The sequence below is a fragment of the Monodelphis domestica genome, chromosome 5, assembly GCF_027887165.1.
Source record: "Monodelphis domestica isolate mMonDom1 chromosome 5, mMonDom1.pri, whole genome shotgun sequence".
In the NCBI taxonomy this organism is placed as follows: Eukaryota; Metazoa; Chordata; class Mammalia; order Didelphimorphia; family Didelphidae; genus Monodelphis; species Monodelphis domestica.
The window spans coordinates 307897059-307921291 of NC_077231.1; the positions used below are offsets into that span (position 1 = coordinate 307897059).

The window sequence follows — 24233 nt, forward strand, 5'->3', positions numbered from 1 at the left end:
GGTGTATGGTGTAAAAAATAGACTTGAATACAGGACTACAATCCCCACAAGCCTTTGCTCCACTTTCCCAAAATGCTTTGTAATCTCACGGGAATTCTGAGGCGGGCCGAGATCGAGGAAGGATTTAAGCTGGTGACAAAGGTTTTGGGGGCTCTTTTTTTGGACTTCCATTTTGGAGCAGAGGCGTCTCTTCCATGATGTGAGGTTATTTTGTCTAGGCCTCTGGCCTAGGCACATGTTTCTTCCTTGTATATTCTTTAATCCTTAATCTTTAATAAACCTCTAAAAAATATAATACTCCTTGCAGAGAGAAACTAATTTCTACCTGCCTCAAGTCTCCCTATATTCCTAAATTTTAATCTTTACAATGGAAATGTTCATGTTTGTTCACATTTGTCAAATCAGCATAACAATAAAAAGTCAAGAATACACCCATGGATCTGGGATGTCCCGGCTATGAACACCTTCTCTCATGTTACAGATCAAAGCCCATCTAATCCCATAGGAATGGACATTTGTTTATTTCCTGCAATAAGTTTTCCCCTGGAGACTTATTCTTTTTTTTTTTAAAACCCATATCTTCCGTCTTGGAGTCAATACTGTGTATTGGTTCCAAGGCAGAAGAGTGGTCAGGGCTAGGCAATGGGGGTCAAGTGACTTGCCCAGGGTTACACAGCTGGGAAGTGTCTGAGGCCAAATTTGAACCCAGGACCTCCCCTCTCTAGGCCTGGCTCTCCATCCACTGAGCTACTCAGCTGTCCCCTGGGGTCATTCTTGATTTCCATCCCCCCAAAATTACCCTGTTGTTTATTTTCTCCATATTCCTATATGTGTACTTACTGTTTCCCATTAGAATGAAAACTCCCTAAAGGCAGGGATTCTTGACTTCTTGTCTCTCTATCTCCAGCTCCTACATGCCAGAGGATTGGCTGCCTCTTCTGACAGTGTGACTCTCTAGGGGCACATGAGGGCTGACCATTCTGTCTCTGTCTCCCTCTCTCTGTCTCTCTCTGTCTCTCTCTGTCTCTGTCTCTGTCTCTGTCTCTCTCTGTCTCTCTCTCTCTCTCTCTCTCTCTGTCTCTCTCTCTCTCTCTCTCCCTCCTCCTCTCTCTCTCTCTCTCAGTCTCTCTCTCTCTCTGATAACTGCTCCCTTTTGGGGGGGTTATTTCCAAGTCATCCTTCATCCTGCTTTTCAGGTTCAGCTTCTTGTCAATAATATATTCCAATGTGTTCACACCCCTGTGGGCTTCTTCTTTGGCCTCTGGGGAACGGTCAGCCTTGATCCTTCAGGGACTGGGGTGTTCCGTGACTTGCAGACACAGCCGGCCACAGGAAGGATGCTGGTCCTCAGAGATAGGCCTTTTCTAAAGACACAAACATTTCCAGCACTTGGTGATGTGATGGCAGAGCATTAGAAAGGAAGAGGGCGGCCATTCATTGGGAATGGCTAAGGAGATTGTGGTGTCGGGCTGAAATGGAATATTCTTGGATCCTATAAAACGATGGCAGGGAGGCTTTCGCAGAAGCCTGGAATGACTTGCACACATTGATTCAAAGTGAACAGATCCAGAACCATCAATATAATAACAGCCACGCTGAAAGGCAAACAGCTTCGGAAGCCATGAACTCTACTCCAGGCAATGGCCAACTGCCATTCTAGGGGAGGGATGATGAAGCCTGCTGGCCACTTCCTGACAGGCTGACAGGCAGGGGAAGACCCAGGGGCAGATCTGTTTCTTAGACATGCTCTACGTGGAAATTTGTTTAGCGTGATTATATATATATATATATATATATATATATATATGTATATATATATATATATGTATATATGTATATATATATATATATATATATATACATATATACATATATATATATATATACATATATATATATATATATATATATATACATATATATATATGTATGTATATAATTTTTCCCAATGGATGGAAGAGGAGGAAGAGAAAACAAATGCTTGTTAATTAAAAAAAAAAGACAAATAGGAGTTTGTTTCAGGGAAAATCTAGCCTTATTAAAAGAATAAAAAGGGCAGCTGGGTAGCTCAGTGGATGGAGAGCCAGGACTAGAGACTGGGAGGTCCTGGGTTCAAACTTGGATTTAGACACTTCCTAGTTGTGTGACCCTGGACAAGTCATTTACCCCCCACTGCCTAGTCCTTTCTGCTCTTCTGCCTTGGAACCAATACACAGTACTGATTCTAAGATGGATAACAAGGGATTAAAAACACAAATAAGTCCAACACACCTTCCCATAAACAAGCTACGCCATTCTCCTCCTATTCAGTGCTGGGCCAGCATATTCTCCATTTGGACTGTTTGACTCCAGTATCTTCACTTATAGGCACACTCTCTGTGGGCCGGCAATTCAAATGTTTTCCGATGCTTGGATGATGTATAATTAGAAAAATTTGGACTCCATTTCCCAGAATTCTCTCCCTGTCCCCAAATTCCTTTTCCCTTTCTGTTTATGTGCATTCTTATGTTATTGTATGTAAGCTTCTGTAACTCCTCTCGCTTTCCCCGCCTACTATGAGGCTGGGTGAGCTCTCTCTCTTTCTCTAGCCTTTTATTTTCCTTTTTGCTTCAAGGTATTATAAATAAATCTTGTTAAACGTAATACTTGGAGCATTTTGGATGTTAATTTTAAATCTGCAATAAAAAGCAGTCATTTGACCCTGTAATTCTGTTAACGCAACCTAACATGGGATTTGGGGCAGGAAGGTGGCACAGTGGAGAGAGTGCCAGTTCTGGGGTCAGGAAGACTCATTTTTCTGAGTTCAAATCTGGCCTCAGACACTTAACTAGCTGTGAGACTGTGGACAAGTCATGTTAGCCAGTTTGCCTCAGTTTCCTTATCTGTAGAGTGAACTGGAGAAGGAAATAGCCAACCGCTCCAGTATCTCTGGCAAGAAGACGCCAAAAGAGGACACAAAGAGTCATAGACAAGTGAACAACGACACGAGATGCTCCCCTTCAAAGCTTTTCCAAAGATGTCATTAAACGAAACAGATTTTACTAACTAAAAACAAATAACCAGAGAAATACAAATAAGTTACCTAACAGACAAGGATGAAAGAAAGAGAGAATCGCTGTCCCCTGCGTTTGATGAGACTCATTGTGTTTTGGAAATGCAATTCTCTCCAGCAACTTAGTGCTTCAAGCCTCTGTGGACCTGCTAAGTGATAAAGCAGCTCTCACAGGATGGGGGAACACAGAACCAAACAGGAAAACCTCAAGAATTCTCACAGCGGGAGGAAACTCCCTTTAGATTTTGCAAGAAGTTAAAAGTAACCTTTAAAAAGTGTTTCCATTACGAGGAAACTTCATGTCCCGGCCCCTAAGATACAGTGGAGGCAGCTTGTAGTAGAGATTCATGTATGATTAACAGGAGAGAAGCTGTGTGGTACAGTGGATAGAGCACCACGCTTGGAGTCAGGAAGACCTGAGTTCAAATCTTACCTCAGACACTTACTATCTGTGGGAACCTGGGAAAGTCATTTTACTCTGTTGGCCTCAGTTTCCTCATCTCTAAAATGAACTGGAGGAGGAAGTGGCAAATTATTCCAGTGTCTTTGACAAGAAAATCCCAAATGGGGTTGCAAAAAGTCAGCCTCAACTGAAATGTTTGCAATAACAACGGGAGGGGAGAATGTCCACAAGCCCAAGCAGGTACCATCATTTTTGAGAGCTAGAAGGGACCTTGAAGCTTCACACTATCCCATCCCAGGAATCCAATAAGTAATAAAAAGTCACAACTCATATTCACAAAGTGCCTAAACACTGGCCAAGTCTTATTTGAGCCTCCCGAAAATCCCACAAGACAGACAGACAAGGTTTTATTTTCCACGTTTACAAAAAAGGAAACTGAGGCCAGGAAGCTTGAGGATTCGCCCCTGGTTACACTGCCATTGTCAAAGGCTAGACTCAAGCCTCAGTCTTCCTAACATGAATCCCAGCACATGGGCCATGGCGGGTCACACTCCCTGCTCCTTCTTAAGTCAACGTCAAACTGTATCCTGAAACTTGCCTCCAAATCTGAGCCATAAATCGAGAAAGTGATCATTCTACAGGGCGACGGAGGAAAGCGGGAATTGAAATGACCAGCAAAGGACCCCAAAGCAAAGGACGGCAGGGCAGTGTGGAGGCGATGAGGGAGGCCAGGGAAATCCCACAAGAGTCAGTAAGTCGTCAGCTAATGACAATTTTCTTCACATGAATAATTGATTCACCTGAGGCAACACAATCTTTTCTTAAACCCTCACCTTCCATCTTAGAATCAATATTATATATTAGTTCCAAGGCAAAAGAGCAGGAAGGGCGAGGCAATGGGGGTTCAATGACTTGGCCATGGTCACACAGCTAGGAAGTGTCTGGTGCTAGATTTGAACCCAGGACCGTCCATCTCTGGGCACGGAGTCACCTAGCTACCTGAGTAAGTAGCCTCATTCTTGAGTTGCGTTGTATTAGCAACTCTCCATCTGCCCATCCCCAAGTCAATTGATGAAACACAGCAATGCAGCTGGGATCTCAGACCCTCTCCCTCCTTGTAGAGACTTCACTGGAGCTTAAGGGTTTGGGTTGGCGGGCTGTCATTGGAAGCCCTCTCACTTCAGGGTATATGGAGTGTGCATACGTGCCCATGGGTTTCTTCGGGTCCACAATGGAAACGAGTGTGAATCCAAGATCTCTTAGCGGGGATGTTCCTCTCATGTAGTCATGATTAAAGGACAGGCAGGAGTTCAGTGGATACAATTCCCATCAGGTGGGTTCAACCCCAAAACAATGTAGTGGGCAATAGCTTAGATGCGGAGTAAAATGGGTAACCTCACACCCAGCTCTGTGCCACTCTCTACTTGCATGTCTCCGCAAGATCTCATTGATAGTTGCCCATTTTCTGAATGGTTTCAGGCAGCCAGCCAAACCTGATCTCTGCCACATGAAGGTACCCCAGTGGAGAAACGTCAATTCACTTCCCATTGACACACAGCTTTACCTCTGTGTAAGGGTTACATTTCAAGTTGGTGAAGGAAGCCTCCAACCCCTCTAATTGGCATCAATCATTAAAACAAAACCTATGGGGCAGCTGGGCACAATGGATAGAGCACCAGGGGATGGGATGACCTTGGGTTCAAATATGGCCTCAGACACTTCCTAGCTGTGTGACCCTGGGCAAGTCACTTACTCCATTTGCCAAACACTTGCTTTTATTTTTTTTTAAACCCTTACCTTCCATCTTGGAGTCAATACTGTGTATTGGCTCCAAGGCAGAAGAGTGGTAAGGGCTATACAAGACACTTACTCCATTTGCCAAGCACTTGCTTTTCTTTTTTTTTTTTAACCCTTACCTTCCATCTTGGAGTCAATACTGTGTATTGATTCCAAGGCAGAAGAGTGGTAAGGGCTAGGCAATGGGGGGGGGTGTTAAGTGACTTGCCCAGGGTCACCAGCTAGGAAGAGTCTAAGACCAGATTTGAACCCCAGACCTCTCGTCTCTGGGCCTGACTCTCCATCCACTGAGCCACCCAGCTGCCCCCAAGCCCTTGCCTTTCTGTCTTGTTGTTACTAAGTGAGAAAGGAAGAATAAAAAAAATGATCAACCTGAGTGAAGAGAAGAACAGGAGGAATAGAACGAAAGGGTATGTTTTTCCTGGATGAGTGAACGTTATTGTTAGAGGACAATTTTGTTGTGGGCATTAAGGCTTTCATTTTCAATTCAATTTTAGAAGTCATTGCTTAGTTCTTAGGCACTGAGTACACATAGATGAAAACCATTGCATTCCATGCCACATGGGTATTGGTTGAAGGAACTAGGGATGGTGAGCCTGGAATGAAGAAGATAGACAATACATCTGAAATCAATTTCAAGAATTTGATGGGTCTCATGGGAGAGAAATTAGGTTCATTTTGTTTAGGTCCAAAGGACAAAAGGGGGAGCAATATGTTACAGAAGAATTTAGGATTGACGATGAAAACACTTCTTAATTATTCAAACTATCAAGGAGCAGAGTGGGCCAATTCAGGAAGGGATGGGTTTCCCTATGCTTGAAGCCTCTGAGGAAAGGGTTCAATGATTGTGTGTTGGGATTATTGTTATTACTTTTTAGGCATGGATTGGACTAGATGGCCTCTCAAGTCTCGTATAACGCTAAATTCCATGGTTGGGTGACATCTTCAAAGGGACCGTGGGGAACTAGAGATATTGCTCAGGAGGGTGCTGTTACGGTGCTGTGTCAATCAGGGAGTGGACAATATGAGGTAGAGAAGGGGGTTTTTACCTAAAGGGCGAGGAAAAGTATGGATCAGAAGGAAGAGAAAAACTGGTGGTCCCAATGGAAGATGAGAGGGAAGTCTAGTTGAAACTATCTTTAAGGTACAGGTGTATGGCTTTAGGGGCAACAAGTTGGTGAGATAATAGGGCATCATAGGGCAAGAAATGGACCATTTTGATCAGTGTGGACACTGCCCCAGGGTTGGGGCAAGCCAAAAATGACATCGATTTGCATTACTAACCGAGGATGAGGGGAGGAAACTCAGAGGCATCGCTGTGATTTTGCTGGCTTTCCAATGAGATCTTAAATCTGAGTACATGTCTTATGACTGAAACAGACTGGGTACACCAGCAGATTCTCCAGATAACAAAGTATTGTCATAGAAATGTCTTAAACTAGCCCACACTCAGCAAAGAGCCTGGAAGTAAATTGAGGGCTCGCAAATGGGGGAATGGTTGAACCAATTATGGCAATGGTTGTTGCTGATCTACTAGAAATGATGAATGTGAAGAGTTCAGAGAAACATCGGAAGAGCTGTTTGAACAGAGGATGAGGAAATTCAACAGTACTAGGGAAACAATGGGCACAATGATCGCAACAATGTAAATGGAGAGGGCAAACAATAAAACTACCTTCTACGCAATTATTCGGACCACATTTGCCACCCCCATCCCTCACTGAGCCAATGCTTCCTTTCAGGGATGCCTTATTTTACCAGTGCCCAGGGCACATTTTTAAAAAGCTAGTCTTGGTCCACCCTCAAATGAACCCTTACCAGTGCTTAAAGGTCTTATTTATCATTGAGCTGTCGTCTTCAGCATCTATTTCTATGCTTCTATTTCCTAGAACATCTCTTGATTCTTTGGGGAGCAGTGAATCATGCTCATTTGAAAAAGCATGCGATGTTGATGGCAAGAGGGGCAGAAAAAAGCAGCCCCAGTTGGAGAATAAAATCGTGAAGAATGTTCAGTTTAACCCACCACACACTTGGTAAATCCCTCCCCTCCCAGAATGTGCAAAGAACTCTTCTAGGTACTAAGAACCCAAGAGTTTGCATTCTATTAGAAATGATACAGATATCTGAGTAATGTAATGCTGTGAATTAGGAAGAGCTGAGTTCAAATCTCACCGCGGAAACAACTCAACTGTGTCACCCTATGTTAGTGGCTGGGTTTCATTTACCTTTTCTGTAAAATGAAGGAGTTGGAACAAATGGCCCTCAAAGACCCTTTTCAGCTACAGATGTATAACATGTTTGCAAGGCTCAGATGAGGTGAAGCAATGATGAAAGTAGTTAGCTTTTTTGTGGGGTTTTAACATTTGCTGAGCCTTTTACAGATATTATCTCATCTGATCCTGACAACAACCAAAGGAAGTAGATGTTATTAATATCTTCATAAGAAGAAGCTGAGACAGACAGAGTTTAAGTAACTTGCCCAAGGTCACTTGACTAGTAAGTGTCTGGGACTAGATTTGAACTCTTGACTCTAGGTGAAGCATTCTATCCCATTCTATACCACGGGACTGCCTTAAATATAAAGTATTTTATATACCTTACATCTCTATCGAATTGGGTAGAGAGGGATTTTTGAAGGTGGAGGAAAACATTAGAAACAGGCAAAATCAGAGAATCCTTCCTGAAGGAGGTGTGAGCCGAGTCCCACCACCTACTAGAGCCTGTGACATACTGAAGTTAAACAAAAAGGAAAGCTCTTACCGTAGAGTTATTAGCTATCATTACACAGAAATCCTGGGTTCCTCGAAACTACCTAAAGGCAAAGACGTTGCCTGTCCTAGAAAAAGTCCAGTCTAGGTCATGTGCTTGTAGACCTGGCGGTTACAGATAGAGAAACAGGCTGACCAGTGATCAGCCTGATCCCCAGAGGTGCGCAAAGTCACAGGCAGTCACCCAGGTGCCTTTGTGCCTTCCGAGAAGATGAATTTCCTCCTGGGAGAGAGAGGAAGATAAGACTGTGTAAACAAGAAAGAAGGCGATGCAACCACTGGGGCTGTCCAACAAGACCTTCTTATCCACGAGCCAGGAAGTTGCGTTGTGCATCCCCCGGGCATGCCAGGTATAAGCCTCCTGCCAGCTGGATGCAGGAACAATTGCTGGACTGGCAGGTGGTGATCAAGATGCTAATCAATGGCAGGGACATAGTGAGCAGGACTCCCCGGGCGCAGGGCTGGGCTGCCTTCCACTTAGCAGTTAATCACCTCCTTATGGAATCGAGCGGAACCTTCTTACGTCTGCAAGCAAGACTTTTGCCCAAAGAAGGAATTAGCAGTTAGAGAAGTCCCTGATGGGGTATCGCATCAGCTCTTTGGAAAAGGAAGGGATCGACTCTTCGTCGTCTAGTCCGATGACTCCTAAGCGATGCCCGTGAGCTTGTTTTCAGAAAGAATTGGGCAGCTAGCGGTGCCTCGATAGAATTGGCTTCCTTTGTAATACGGAATGTAGCTGATTTGATGAGGTTCCAGCCATTCTTCTGGGCAGGGCTCAAAAGGTGTCACCAGGCTGCTGCCCAAAGGGTCCAGGACACAGAGAGGATGAGAAACCCTTCAGTCGTGGGGAAGAAGATCAGAGGTCGGGGATTTCTTCTTCTTCTTTTTTGCATAGAAAATGTTTTATTGTTCCTTAAAAAGGTTCAGAGTTTGTTTGGAATCAGGCTGCAAACCTCCCAATCAGTCGGACGTCTCTCTTACCATGCCGATCTGGCTTCAGCTAGCAATGCTTCGTCAAATTCAAAAGAAAACCCTTTTAATTTCACACTCACACACGCACGCACACGCACACGCACACGCACACACATGCACATGCACACGCGTTCTGAGAATAGCTAACATTAGTCTGTAGTTCAAACCCCCAAAGCGGGCTAATATTGACTATAGCTTTAGACACGCTTCTCAGTAGACAAAGCCAGGAACACTCTCCTAACTCAGGTAGGCACTGCTGCTGCTGCTCACTGTGCTGCCCTAGCTCTTAGCAACGATGGAAATCCAAGCTTCGGAGATGAGATATTTCAAGGAAGCTCAGAGACTCTCTTGCCCAGTGGTTTACCCAAAGCCTCACCCTAGCGAGTGTCTCAGATCTCCTGACGGCATGTCCACATCATCTCCTGCATCCTTCCAAGGGGCTGATCCATCTAAAGCAGGCTGGAATCCAACAGGGGTAGCAGGCAAGGCAATGCCATGAGGAGCAAGAAGAAAAGGCAAGGCTGCATGATGGGAAAACCCACAATTTCAAATACTTGAGGCTCGTGGTGGATTCCAAACCCCAGAGGAATGAACAGTGTAGTGCTGGCAGTGAGTACGGGCCCCTCATCACCCAGGGCTTGGACTACTGAAATGTCCTTCTGTTGGTTACCGTGCCTCAGGTCAGGCAGGCTTCCAGTCCGCTCCATTTGGCTGTCAAAATGATCTTCTGGTGTGATCACGTCCCCCCCCCCCCCACTCTTCAGAAAGCCCCAGCGGCTCCGTATCCCCTCCAGGAAGGTCTGCCTGGCTATTCCTCACCTGGTCTCCAGCTTGCTCAAATCAATATGCCCTCATCCAGGATCACTAGACTTCTTGTGGAACCTTACACTTCCAACACCATGCATCTTCCCATTCCTCGCCCCCATGGCCCGGCACCCCAGGCTCCCTTCAAGTCCCAGCTAACATCCCACCTTTTACAGGAAGCCTTTCCTGAACCCTCGTAATTCTAGGACTTTCCTTCTGCCAACTACCTCGGATTGTCCTGTCTATGTCTCATCTGTGAACGGTTATTTGCCTGTCGTCTCCCCAGTGCACTGCGAGCTCCTTGAGAGCAGAAAAGGTCTTTTGCTTTCCTTTCTATCTCCAGAGCTTAGCACAGCAGAGGCGTAAGAAGTGCTTCTTGGCTTGACTTGCTATTATTTGAATGTGTTCATGACAGGAGGGTATATGAATAGGAAGATAACCCAAGAGAGATGGGAAATAATTCTTCCTCTACACTTGACATTATCCAGGCTCTCCTTTTCGGGCCTCTGAAGTATAAGATAATGTGGGGGAATCAGAGAGGACCAAAGGACATCAACCAAGATTCTGACTGGGGAGGGGAAGGTCTTAGGAGGAGCGACGTGGATCTGCTCCCATCCATGCTTCAAAAATGGAGGATTTTAAGAACACAATCAACGAGGCATATGATTACCCCTCTGTGCCTTAGGAATTTGAATCAAGACAAGGGGCTGTAGAGTTAGATCCAGAAAGGACCTGGAAGTTACCCAATTCATCCCTTTACCCCATTGGGAGAAGGGGGTCAGAGACATTAAGTGATTAGTCCAGGGTCATACGGTAGGTCAATCAACAAACATTTATTAAGCATATACTATGTGCCAGGCACTGTATGGAGAGCCAAAATAAAAAAAAAATGCTCCCTGCTTCAAGGGAAAATGAAGAATTAAGAGGAAGCTGAAAAGTAGAGGAAATAGAGAAAAGGAAGATAAAATGGAAGAAGACCAGAGGAAGGCAGGGAATAGAATCAGCTCTTCCTCATGCTAAGTCCAGGGCTGTATATATTCTACTGTGTTTCTTCTCAGTTGAAGTCCAGCCAACCAGCATTTCTGAAGGGAGCACGGTGTATAGAGAACAGTGAAGAGAGAGCTGGCCTACAAGGCAGGGGATCTGGGTTAGAGTTCTGCCTCTTATATATCCCCGGCTAGAGGACTTTGGACAAATCATTTGATTTCTCTCTTATTTGGAGTATCCTACTTATCTGCTTTGCCAAGGGATTTCCTCATCCAGAATTCTTTAAACAAAACAAAATAAAAAAATACAAAAATGGTGTTTGCTGTCAAAGAGCTTCCACTCTTTGGTATCAGTAGTCGGTCTTCTACTATAATTGCTAGGGCTGAACCCCGTTCAAGTCCTTTACGTCCCCCAGGCTCCAGGCCACTCTCTAGGACTAGGAATGCCATTTGCCAATGTGCACAGGGAGGGCCACGTTCCTCTCTGGCAGGTCCTTCAACCAATGAAATCAGGGACTTAAACAAAAACCAGATCAAAACAAACCAAAACAACCAGGAACTGCTGCTGAGGCCAAATCATTCATTGCTGTGCCAGACGGAGAGCTCTGACTGTCTCCCAACTTAGTCTGGGCTGGTCCTCACACAAAAAGCCGCTCGCTTCATCCTTCCCCAGGCTCCTCCTGGGCTCCGTGAGCCAAGGGCGAACAAAGGGAGGCTAAGAGGTTTCAAATGTCCCCACCTCGTGCAGCTGCTTTGGGGACGTGGAGACCTTGGTGGGAAGAGTAGACCAGCCACCAAGGCTGAAGACAATACTTTATTACTCTTCATGTAAATGCCAACTAGCTAGGAGACGCCATATTGGTGGAAGGGTGGTTTAGAGAAGGGGCAGGGGAGGGTAGCAGGGTGAGAAAGGGGGTCCTGTCCAGAGAAGAGCTGGCCTCTGATGAGATGAAGGGACTTCCTTCTAACAAGAGATGTTTTTAGGGTAACCACACCATGATCCTATTATCATATATATATAAACATATATATATATACACACACACATATATTTATCTCGTGGCCCCTAATGTGGCCATTGCTAATGGAGAGATAGTAATTTCTCGGACTTGGATTATATTGTATATATATATATAATTTTGGCAATGTTGGGGCCATAACCACCATCTACTCAACCAGCTTCTTAATTAATGAATTACGCATGGCTTCTTAATTTGGGGGGTTCTATGAACTGTAAAAAAATTATTTTGAGGGGCAGCTAAGTGGCTCAGTGGATAGAGATCTTGGGTTCTAATCCAATCTCAGATATTTCCCAGCTGTGTGACCCTGGGCAAGTCACTTAATCCCAATTGTCTTGCCTAGCCCTTACTGCTCTTCTGTCTTAGAACTAGGACTTAGTATTGATTCCAAGATGGAAGGGAAGGGCTTAAAACTTATTTTGATGACTGTATTTTAACAGAATAGATTTTTTTGGTAATCCTTTCTATTTTATTGTATGCTTTGAATGACATGATTCTGAGAAGGACTCCATGGACTCCCTCTATGTACTGCCAAAGGGGCCCAGAACACAAAAATGGTTAAGAAGCTTTGGATTAATGGATCTCTCCAAGGAAGATGCTGCCAAGTTGCTTTATAGCTTCAGGTAAAGGAAAAGTATGATTGACTAGTGGATGAATGAAAATAAGGAGAGAAAAAAAATCCAGCAATAACCGTCAGGGAAGCCTTCATAAATTATTAATTAGAAATCTGTCTCAAACTTCACCATCTACTTCTTTCGGCTGGAAAAATAGAGCTGTGAATCACGGGCAGAGCCATGATCTGAATTCACCTTTCGAAAGCTCCACAGCTGACAGACAGCCAATCTGTTAAGCCCCAACAGCCCCAAGAAGCTCGGTTTGCTGGGAACACGTGAACATCCCAGTTCACGCCTTCATCAGCCTCATGCTTCGGGTGAACAGAACTGAGAGTAACTTTCCCAGTTTTGCTGGTTGGCCTGCATGGACCATCCATGATAAGTGATTCTTCTGCCTCAGGAGACCTGCGTCATACCCCATCGTGGGCTCAAAGGTCAGCCCTTAAAAGGCTGCTGATTTCCTCCGAATCTTTAGGGTTCCATTTATCATCTCGCGGCTCCTAATGTGGCCATTGCTAATGGGAAGCTCGTCATTTCTAGGGCTTGGATACCTGAGCAAAGATTCAGTCACAGATCCATTTACGGCCAACAGATAACCTTGGCTATCTCCCATTTATTAAAAATAACTTTCTTCGTGGTTACTAACTCATTACTAAATGAGACACTGAAGAGAATAGTGGTTAGTGCTAGGAGCCTTTGTTCTGCCTCTGACACGTACTGGTTGAGTGATCGTGGACCAGTCTTTGCCCCAGACAACTTGAAGACTCTCAGGCTATCCGAGATACGCATCTGTCATCTGGGCTCAATTGAGCCATTGGCAGGAAAGAAGAAAAACAGATTGGATGGTACAGATCCGAGGTCTCAATTCCATGATTCTTCTTCATTTAAAAAAAAACACAACATTTTTGTTTTTAGTATCTGTGTTGGGCCAGGGATGGGAGGGATGAAATCGCCTTCTTTTAAAATGGAAATCCATCCGAAATGGCAATGGACAATTCTATTTATGTTCTTGAAATGGTTTTTCTTAGTCACCGCTTTGCTATGACAATCACATAAAGACAAGCAATCCCAAATCGTTGCTCTTCACAAACATCTCTTCCATTTCTGAGTGTGAATCAGAATGATTTCAAATTCTTCCTTAGATCCCGGGGGCAGAGCACGTCGGTCAGCTGTGGGTCAGTAATGGGCTTGGTGCTTGAAGACATTAAGATTTAGCTTAAAAGGAATCACCTGGAGGGTGGGCACAAGTCAGGATGTCATGGAGGGTCCAGGCATAGGTCAAGAGTTGAATATTTTCCATGCTGTTAGTAATAAGGGGGAAGAGTAGAAGCTCCAAGGATCATCTCTCTAGAGGCAGAAGAAACCTTAGCCAACAAGCTAGAATAGCCTCCCCATTTTATAGAAGAGGAAGTGGAGGTACAGAGAAGTTAAATCATCTACCAAGAGTCACACAGCTCCTAAGGGTCAAATGTAGGATTCACACTCAGATCCTTTGATTCCAGAGTCAGCACAACTCTTCCTCAGTGAATTACCTAGTATCTGGCACACAAAAGGAAATTAATGAATGGTGGCTGGTTGACATTGGGACTGGCAAGATTTTGGGGGCTGGAAGAGCAAAGGTTCATCATCTGAGAGCTGGAAGTGATGTTCAAAGTGATCGCTTCTAGCATTTTCATTTTACAAATGAGAAATTTAGGCAAAGTAAGAAGAAGGGACTTGACTTGCCCAAGGTCACAAAGCTAGGATGTGGTCAAGTGGAATTTGAGACCAAATCTTCTGCCTCTGGACACAGTGAAGTTTTCACTGACTGTTTGGTCCTTATTATTTGAATCCAAAAAATGAGGGAAAAAAGGTGGCGAATGTTCCTGATACCCTGATTCCACAAATGATGGACCAAAGCTCAGAATGTGAGTTGTCCGGGAGCAAAGCTTGTCAGGGTCCATATGGGAACCAATTTCCAGAGGAGCACCTGAAGCCCAGAGATGTTGGGGGAGTTGCCAAGGATCACACAGCCAAAGTCAGGGTCACTCTTGAACCGAGTATCCTCATGCTAAGCCCAAGGTGTTCCCAGCTCACCAAGCTGAATTTCAGGGAAAGCGAGGGAAATAGTCACCTTCTCTTGGCTCGGGATTGGTTAAGGGGACAGCTGGGTGGTGTGGGCAGCTCAGGGAACTGCTGCTTTACCAACAAATACTGGGCTCAGTTATTGGCTAATAATGGCAATATTTAGATATAAGCAAAGCTATATATATAAGCTATTAGAGCGAGCATTTTCATAGTTCTTTAAGGTTTGCAAAGTGCTTAATGCAATTTTATGGAAAAGGAAACTGAGGTTGAGAGAGATTAAATGGATTGCCTAAAGTTAGTAAGTATCTGAGGCAGGATACAAACTCCAGCCTTCCCGCAGCCAAATGTGGCATTCTAGGCTACCCTCTTTGGCTTCCTCCATTGGAGGGCAGGTTCTGGCTTGGGTCCAGGCATCTTCTGTTCTTATTCCTAGAATCTTTTATTTTTAACTTTATTTTCTGTCTTAAAAACATGTCTGAGACAGAAGGGCAAGGGCTAGGCAGTCAGGGTTAAATGATTTGGCCTGGGGAACACAGCTAGGAAGTGTTTGAAGCCATATTTGAACCCAGGTCCTCCCAACTCCAGGCCTGGTGCTCTATCCACTGAGTCACATAGCTGCCCCTTCTTCCAAGCACCTTTCTTGCTTGTGACTGACTTCTGACCGTAGCTGGTTATGTTGTTCCTACTCACTGCCTTTTGGTTTCTGCTTCCTCTGAAGATGTCTGGAGAGACACGATTGTCTCCTGAGATTTGTTTCTTTTCCGTAGCCTGCCTTCTTCTACTCACTGGCCTACTGCCTGTACCTACCCTGGACTTCCTGTTCCAAGATGGAAGCCCCAAGATGATGCAGGGATCTCATCCTTGCATCTTGAGTGCAGTGGAAACAATGCTGAGCTCAGAATCAGAGGACCTGAGTTCAGATCTTAGCCCTGTAACTATCTGTGTGACCTTGGATAAGTCACCTCTCTGGATCTCAATTTCCTTACCTGTAAAATGAGGGGTGGGGCTACATGAGATGCCTCTGAAGTTATTACTAGTTTAAGAGCTTGGGTCTATGGTTCTCTGGTCCTATGACTTCAAAGGTCCTTTCACTATCTTTAGACCCATGATTTGAAGAAAGAATGTGTCAGTCCATGCATGTTGATACGCAATCCAGAGCCTACAGCTCTTCTGTGCATTTGAGGAAGTTGCACTTCCAGTTAAGGGGTGTGGAGGGCAAAAAGGACATTAAGAGGGAAACTCGAGAGTATCCAGCAGAGGGAGGCTGGGCTAGTGAAGGGTCTCAGGGTCATGCTTTATGAGCATTTAATGAAGGAAGAGGGGATCTGAGGTCTGGGGGAGAGAAAGCTTGAAAGTGTCATGATGGAGTCACACATCATGGTCTGCTTAATCCCAGGGGAGAGATCTGAGAATAACTGTCAAAGCTGTCAGGAGAAAGGTTTAAGCTACATATTGGGGGTGGGGTGGGGCAGGGGGAGACTTCCTAACAATTATGGCTACTCCAAAGAGGGATGGAGTACTTAGGAAGGAGATTTCCCTCATTGACGGGACTGCAAGAAATGAATAAATGAAAAAAGCATTCATTGAGCACTCACTACGTGCTAAGTCCTGGGGATTCAAACAAAAATAAGCAAGATGGCCCCGGTGCTCAGCAATCTGACAATCCTATTCATTGACCACAATACTCTGTCAAGGAAGAAGGTCTGATGCAAACCTTGGATCAGAGAGAGTAAAGGGAAACCAAATCAAATTCTAGACTTTATATCTCCTTTTTTTTTTTTAAACTTTCTATGACTACCTTTATGGAGAGTCCCTGGTGGGTTTTTAAAACAATGTGCATCCTTCCATCCATCCATCCTTCCTTCCTTCCTTCCTTCCTTCCTTCCTTCCTTCCTTCCTTCCTTCCTTCCTTCCTTCCTCCCTCCCTCCCTCCCTCCTTCCCACCCTCCCACCTCCTGGTGGGTTTTTAAAAACAATATGTGCATCCTTCCATCCATCCATCCATCCATCCATCCTTCCTTCCTTCCTTCCTTCCTTCCTTCCTTCCTTCCTTCCTTCCTTCCTTCCTTCCTTCCTTCCTTCCTTCCTTCCTTCCTTCCTATCTAATCCAGACTAGAAGTGCAGCCACCACTCTCAGCCTCATCCCAGTACTGATTGGCACGAGCCTTTTGACCTGCCCTGTTTCCAATGGTGGGGGGATTCACCCCTTCTTCGATAACTTGGTGGCTTTCCCATCGCCTACTCTCAAGCTCACCATAATGATGCCAGACTTCATGAAAACAGCCAACTGTGTCAGCGCTCCTCAGCTCAGAACTCTGGAGTTCAAGAGAGCCACCAGTCTTGGTCTCTCCAGCCCCAAAGATGACAGGTGGGTAACACCTCTCTTTGTAATTAATTCCTCTGTAATTAGTGCTTTATACTAGAAGTTCCCCTGGCAGAATTCAATATTCTACATGCGTCTTTTCCGTCAAGCTGTCCCCTTTGGCGTTGTGGTAGGGGAGAAGAGGGTCCCTCTGCTGCTGGGTCTATCCAGGGATGCTATTTCTGCATGGGGGGACATGAAAGAGAGCTGAGCCTCAGAAGCTGCCTTTTCCTCTCTCAACCCAAATGCTCTGAAGTTAACACAGTCAGCACAAGAGGGATCCTGTATTCTCTGCACATTTCGGCCACCTCTGCCACCAGAGATGTGCGAGAATGTTACCATGGACATGGGCAGGTCACTTAGCTCTGGGGCTTTCTGAAAAGGAAGAATGCAGTGGATGTGACAGTCAGTGTTACCGTCAAGAAGATTTCAGTCTCACAGGATCAGAACCTAGTCTTACTGTTCACATACTTTACAGCTCTGAGATCGGGAAGGGAACCTGCAACCCCTCATGCTACAGATGCCCAGTGCTGGTATCAATTCAATTTAAAAAGCGCCTACTGTGAGTCAGCCCCCATGGCTGTATATGCCTGGAGAAAGCTGGTTGTTAAAAATGAGGGGGATCATTCTTCACAAATCACAAACACCCCAAATCAGGGACAGATTTACTGTTCGATGGATTGTCTAGATATAAGAAAGGGATGAAGAAAATCTAAATAATGAAGTTTCTTCCCCAGAGTCTCTCTCCACACGAACAAAATCATAGATCCAGACTTTCAGCCTCCTTTCATATAATTTTTTAACTTAAACATTTTAGTAATGATTAATAAGGCACACATACACATTTTAACCCTTACTTTCTGTCTTAGAATCATTATTAAGTATGAGTTTCAAGAGAGATGAATGGTAAAGCAATTGGGATTAAGTGACTTGCTCAGGGTCATACCCTAGGAAGTGTCTGAGGTCAGATTTGAACCCAAGACCTCCAGACTCTACACCTGGCTCTATATCCACTGTGCTACCTAGATGTCCCAGAATAAGAATATTCTAATCAACTTAATCATTCGTATTGACACTGATGGGAATGGAAATGTCTTCTCCAAACTGGAATTGGACAGGAGATTCATTTGAATTAATTACTTTTTAATACAGGAAAAATAAAAATAAAAAGCAATGTACCAGTTGATCCCAGCAGACTAAATAAGAGAATCAGATTCAGGATAGGTCCTGAACAAAATGTACTCAAAGGATGACAGGGGGAGTCAGTGGGCTGCTCTCGGGTTTCCTGGGATTTTAAAGAAAGCTGGATTTTTATGTTTGCTTAAGAAAAGAAAAGCCTTCCTGACTCCCTCAGTGTTTGCTTAGAGGCATGCATGTCATTGAGCCTCATTGAATAGATGCCCTTTGAGGGTAAGGAACTGTTCTTCTCTTCCTTGTATCCCCAGCAATGAGCCCCGCATTTCAGTCCAATCAAGTGACCCTGGAGGACTGCCACGATTAGTAAATACGTCATCACCCAAACAGAACAAATTGGCAAAGGCCTCTGGGATCTGCCTCTGTCATGTTCCAAATAGAGTTCATGAGCGTTCATGAGGCCTCGGAGGATTGGTAGCGAGCATGAGCAAAGACGTGGTGGGCTGCTGATGCAAAATCAAACTGACACTGTCGGTGGGGCCAATGTGTAGTTTTGTTCCGCATCAATTGTCTTCTGTTGTTATAAGGGAAAGTTCTCCTGGATAGGAAGTAAGGGGGAGGGGAGGGGGATTCCTTTGGAAATGGCAATGATGTTTTTAAAAGGGTATCAATAAATATTTCTTTTAAGCATTTCCTAAACTATTCAAAATGAAAATGAAAACAAGAGACCTGGCTATTGTTTCATTCACATTGTAGGTGATTACAAGCACCAGACATTGAGGAGGAAAATCTCATCAGTCCAGGGAAGGCTGAAGAACAGACTCGTAATGGGCTTGTAAAGACTTTTGAATTGATGGAATTCTTTAGTTCATCCTTGAGGCTGCCTCCCAGATTGACGAAAAGGTTGAAATAGGGGATCTCCAGAGAGAGGCAATGAAGAACATGAAATATTTGGTTTTTAAGTTTTGCAAAGCACTTTTGAGGATGAAATGCTCCACTCTCCCTTCTGTGAGCTGTGGCCAGCTGTCCGTTACTGATTCCCAAGCCAAAGTTGGTTAGCATTTAAAAAGAACACAGGACAGAGGAATACAAATGATTAAGATGTTTCACTAGAGATAGCATGCCATCCAGTGTTAATGGGAATCAGGCAGGAAGATCGCCAATATCAATACAGGGCTGGCAATTGATCACGGTTAACGAGAGAAGGAGAAGCGTTATAATACTGACCTCCCGAGGACAGATGATTCTCTTGGGTCTTGGTGCTTCCTGCTGCAACTGATACACTGCCAAAGAGAAAAATGCACTCTGTGATCATTAGCCATTGGTAACACGTACATTAACATACACTTAGAGTCTTCTACACAAATGCTCCTCAGAAACTAAGAATGCACTTTTTTTTTTTAAAGAGAGAAAGATACAGGTACCTCCTTAGATCCCAAGAATCAGGTCATTTATATGGAAATTAGTCACTGAGAACATAAACTGGCCAAATTGATTTTTTTTTATTCTTATGAGACTGATTTAGTTGGGTAATTGTTACTGGCACTATTCATTTTTATGGAAGTCTAACTATGATTGAAAATGTTCTGAATATTTTAAAGATGGAATATCACTGGGGAAATACCTAACTGTAAGAACAAATGACAGGATTCTTGAATTTAAATGTAAACACCAGAGGTCTTTGGACTGGCCTGACAAGGGTGGACATGAAAAGAAGTATCATTCTCTATAGGCATTTACAAAGGCTCATCAGAGGTCTTTCTGTGAATGAGCAAAACATGGAGCCTTTTCTTCTTTTTTCCTGATATCTTTCCATTTTTGTGAGGCGTATCACCATGGCTTTTCTTCCACTTTAGCATTTCCCATTTCCCTCTCCACCTCTTTCTATTTCTCTTCCTTTCTTCTTTTCTGATCTCAAAGACTCTTGATAATAGCTTTCTTCCACCTGTTTTCAAGGCAAACTTTCAGATTATGACAGAATTGAGCAGAGAACTCGTGGACTGAAAACCAATCTAGCTAGCCTGTCACTGTCAATGTGCCTTTTGCCATTATTTCAATTATTGAGGTCTGAATGAGCCTTGGTTCTCCTGCAGGGCCACAATTCTGCTTGCTCGTACAGCAAAATCACAGCCCCAGATTGGTACCTTTAGATCCCACCACCTCCAGCAAATTAACAATAGGAGGATTGAAGGAAATTTGTGACTTCTTTCTGCATCTCGATAAAGCAAAGTTAATTAGTGTTGTAATTCACATCAAGCTAAAAATCCATCTAAGTGGACTACTTCACGAACCCTACTGGAAAACAAATAGAAAAAGGGTTGATTTTAGGAAAACCCCAAACTAAAAAAATGCTTCAATAAATGGGAAGGGGTCTCATTGTTGCATCGAAAAACATCTGAAGGTTACAGGGTAATTTTGTAATCGTGGATTATTTGCATTCATAGCTTCAGCTCCTTACTCCATCTGTCTTGGCTCCTTTAAAGCAGACCCTATTCATTTTGGAGAGACTGACATTTCTGTGCCTCTGAGATCTCCTATTTGTGGGTGCCCCCTTTACTGTGGTATGATACAAAGCATCCATGCCTTCTCATCCTCTAGGATTATTGTTCAGGTCATCTCCTAAATCCTCTGATAGACTAGAGGTTCCATTGAATCTATTTAAAATGTACGTGGTCCGAATGAGCCAACACCATGCATCTTCCCCTTGAGGGCATGGTAATTTTACCCTCTGAGCCTCACCAACTGCCTGGCAGTACTATATTGTAGTAGGTGCTCCGTCAAGGTTTGCTGAATAACTGAAAGAAGGCCTTCTTGACATATTGGAGGCTTTTCTCTGGGCTTTTATTTTTTAAACATTTCCTAGACCCCTCTGTAGCATCCGTGTGCCACAGAGCAGCTCACCTCTCACTTGTACCATGCCCATGATGTTTCCCAGCTTAATTTGTCTTCTCACACATGTTGTCTTTGGCATATGCTGAGTCTCCCACTGCCTGCTCCCCAAACTGCACCTTGGACCATCACTATCGTCCCAGCAATACTGTGTGGCTATGAATCATCTCACACTGTGATCTCTAAGAATCAGAACTATGGGTGACCTCATCACGAGGACAGAAAAAATCTAGCATTCTTAGCCATTTTAGGAGGTGCCGAGCTTTAAAGGGAACAGTCTTCCAGCTCCTAGGGATGTGCAGGCCACCTATTAATCAGAGTACATGTAGGATAGGGAGAGCCATGTTCACTTTGAGCTCAGGCAGATACGGGAACATGGGAGACCCTGGCACGGGAGCCTGCTTCCTGCAGAGGGATCTGGCCAGCTAGCAAGACCACTGTTGGCATAGAAAGGACACAGTGAGCATGGACCCTGCACGAGGAGAGTGGGCTTAGGAGCCTGAGGTTGGGGCCCCCAGATTTTCTGTGAAGGACAGTTAATTTTTTTGATACCTCCAACTCTTTGGATGGGAAGGTGGATGGAGACGTTTGATTAGAATAGGGAAAGGGGAGTACGACTGTCAGCTGGACTCCCTGACTTGGGGATGGGAATTGCCAGAAGACCCTGGAAAAGAGGGGTGGCGGCAGTTCTCCATCAGGGCAGCAAACCTGCCTTCAAAAAAGGACTGAGAACTGACACTTCTCAATGCCCAGAGGAGAAGAGAGGGCGGACATCACCTTCTCATTTGGGCAGACCAAACCCTGGGGCACCAGTGAAACAAGTCCGGTCTAAGGACTCTCAACAGGCACCATTCAAGCTTATCGATTGGTTTCCTGGTTCTGGTGTTCCAGAGAAAGAGACACAACGGTTGGAAACTCCCTGCAATGAAGATCTTATCAGGGAAGATATGAGATATAGAGGGTTCTAGGAGAGGGGGAAGAAGAGGAGTATGAGACAGAAGAAGAAGCTGGTCTGGAGCAAAAAGAGATAATTTCTAGAAAGGTGAAGGAAGAGGCTTCTTGGACTATCCCAGACCCTGCAGAATCTCGTAATTTGAATGAAGTGCAGCCACCTCAGAGTGGGGATGGAAACTAAGGGGATTTTTCCAACCAAGGAACCTGGGCTGCTTTGTGAAGGTCTAAGGTAGAGGAACGTCAATGCCTCCCTGACCACCTCCCCAGAACTACTATGCCTCCATCCCAAATTATCGTGGATTTAGTCACTTTGTACTTCTTCACTTTACATTTGGACTATTCATATTTGTCTGGGGCATAATATACGGTGTAGGAACAGAGGGATAAGGGATAAGGGAAAATGCAAACGTTGTCTCTAAAAGGGAGAGGACAATTTAGCTATGAACTCTGGGAAAAGGTTCTAGAAGGAGAAGGCACTGCAGAGGATGGTTTGGGAATTAGCACAATGGTCCTGTCCCTGAGCTGGAAGGGAGAACGCCTGCTCCATCAGCTCCTGTAACCTGACTAGTTTGGAGGGTTTGGGGCTTGGCAGATACCTAGGAGGAGATCTGGGTATCCCTGCAGTGCTGTGGACAATCTGGCTGTGGCAATTCGGCTAAGGTAAACCAAAGGCTCTAATATCTGGGACTTTGGGTTTTTTACCTAAGAGGCCAACCCCAGGCTTGGGAAAGGACTCAGTCCATTCTCACTAGCCTTTTGGGGGACAATTAAGGTTAATTGATCAAAAATCTAGAATCCTTAGTCTAGAAAGGTAGTCAGATGGTTTGGGAGTTTTAGATGAGGGAGCTGATAGGAAGGGTTTGAGAAGACCAGAAGAGCTTTCTCAGGAGAGGAGCATACGGCGGAGAGCTCTGCAGAGTCAGGGACACACTGGATCTTAACTTTCAGTTCCCTAACCTTAATAAGCAAAATAGACTTGGGTTTTCATATAGTCTCAAGGGGTTTGCACGTCACTAGCCCAGGGAAGGTTCCTCGTTGGGTTTTCCATCATCAATCCATCTGGGTCCTTCTCTATCCACATAGCTGTTTTTGGAGATACACTTCTTTTTCAGCAGTCTCTTTTGCTAGAATATAAAACTCCTCAGGAGAGGTTAGTTCCTCTGTGGGCTTGTAGCTCCAGCCCTTAACACAGTATTGGACACACAGCAGAGCTTAATAAGTACTTGTTAATTAACTGAATTTAATTCATGGCAGTAGGTCAAAGTTACCTCCTTTTTTAAGCATCTCTGTCTTCTGCTTTGTAAAAGTATAGTTATGGACCAGAGGCCAGCAGAGATGTCACACCGGGGAAGGGCGCCTTGAAACCCTCCCCCAAGTTGGCTGCCAGAAAACCCGACTGGGCTGGTTTCTGTAGATAAGCGGGTAGTGCTGAATTCTGCCTAGCGTGTACATTGTCCAACTCTCCAATAATGACATCCTGAAGGCGTCACAGGGCAGCCAGGGGGAACCTGGAGTTTGTCTAGACTGCAGCTTTTGCTATGTTGTTGACACTTGACCTATGGAAATAATAATAAATAGCTAGGAATTATAGAGAGTGGTAAGATTTGCAAAATGCTTTATAAATATTATTGTATCATATCCTCACAGCTCCCGAAACACATAAGTGCTATTATTTTTTTCCACCATTTTACAGATGAGAAAACAAAGACAGGCAGAAGATAAGGGACTTCTTTGGGGTCAAACAGGGTCTGAGGTTAGATTTGAACTCAGATCTTTTTGATTCCAAATCCAGTGTTCAATCCAATGTGTCCCCTAGCTGCCTCAAATTAACATCATCTATAGTATGATGGGATAGGGAGGGGAAAATCATTTGTAGGCATTTATATTCAGAAATTTTGAAGTCATAAACCTTCATAATTGGAAAGAACCCTGAAGGCTTTTTATTCCAATCCCTGGCTCAAAGGTTTACTTAGTCATTTTTTTCTACAAAGGCAGGACCAGAAATAATAGCATGACTTCTCAACTGCTTTAGTGTGGGCTTAAGGAGATCTCATGGGAATACTTTGGCAGGATTCTCTCAGAACTATAACTAGGGTAGCAGATGGAAGCTTTGTCTCAGGGGGTCAAAACTTAGAGACCACCGACTGGACTTTCAGCCTGAATGAAGCATAGGATGGCAATAATTAGTATAAATAAGAAGCCCTCCCTCCCTTCCTCCCTCTTTCTCTCTCTGTCTCTCTCTTTCTCTGTCTCGTGCCCTCTCTCTATCTCTCTCTGTCTCCCTCTCCCTCTCTGTCTCTCTGTCCCTGTCTCTGTCCCTCTTCACCCTCCCTCTCTCCGTCTCTCTGCCTCTCTCTCTGTCTCTGTCTGTCTCTCATTCTCTGTCTCTTTCCCTCTCTCTATCTCTCTCTG

At 44.4% G+C, this 24233-nt stretch overlaps 1 protein-coding gene across 2 annotated transcripts in view; it reads right to left on the minus strand.

Annotated features, from left to right (window-relative positions):
- CHN2 (chimerin 2) overlaps window positions 1–24233 on the minus strand; it is a 311920-nt gene that overhangs the window by 112260 nt on the left and 175427 nt on the right. For both annotated transcript variants that reach the window (XM_007505262.3, XM_007505263.3), the window contains exon 3: window positions 19206–19261. In XM_007505262.3, coding sequence (XP_007505324.1) covers window positions 19206–19261 — 56 coding nt within the window. The remainder of the gene's footprint in view (window positions 1–19205; window positions 19262–24233) is intronic.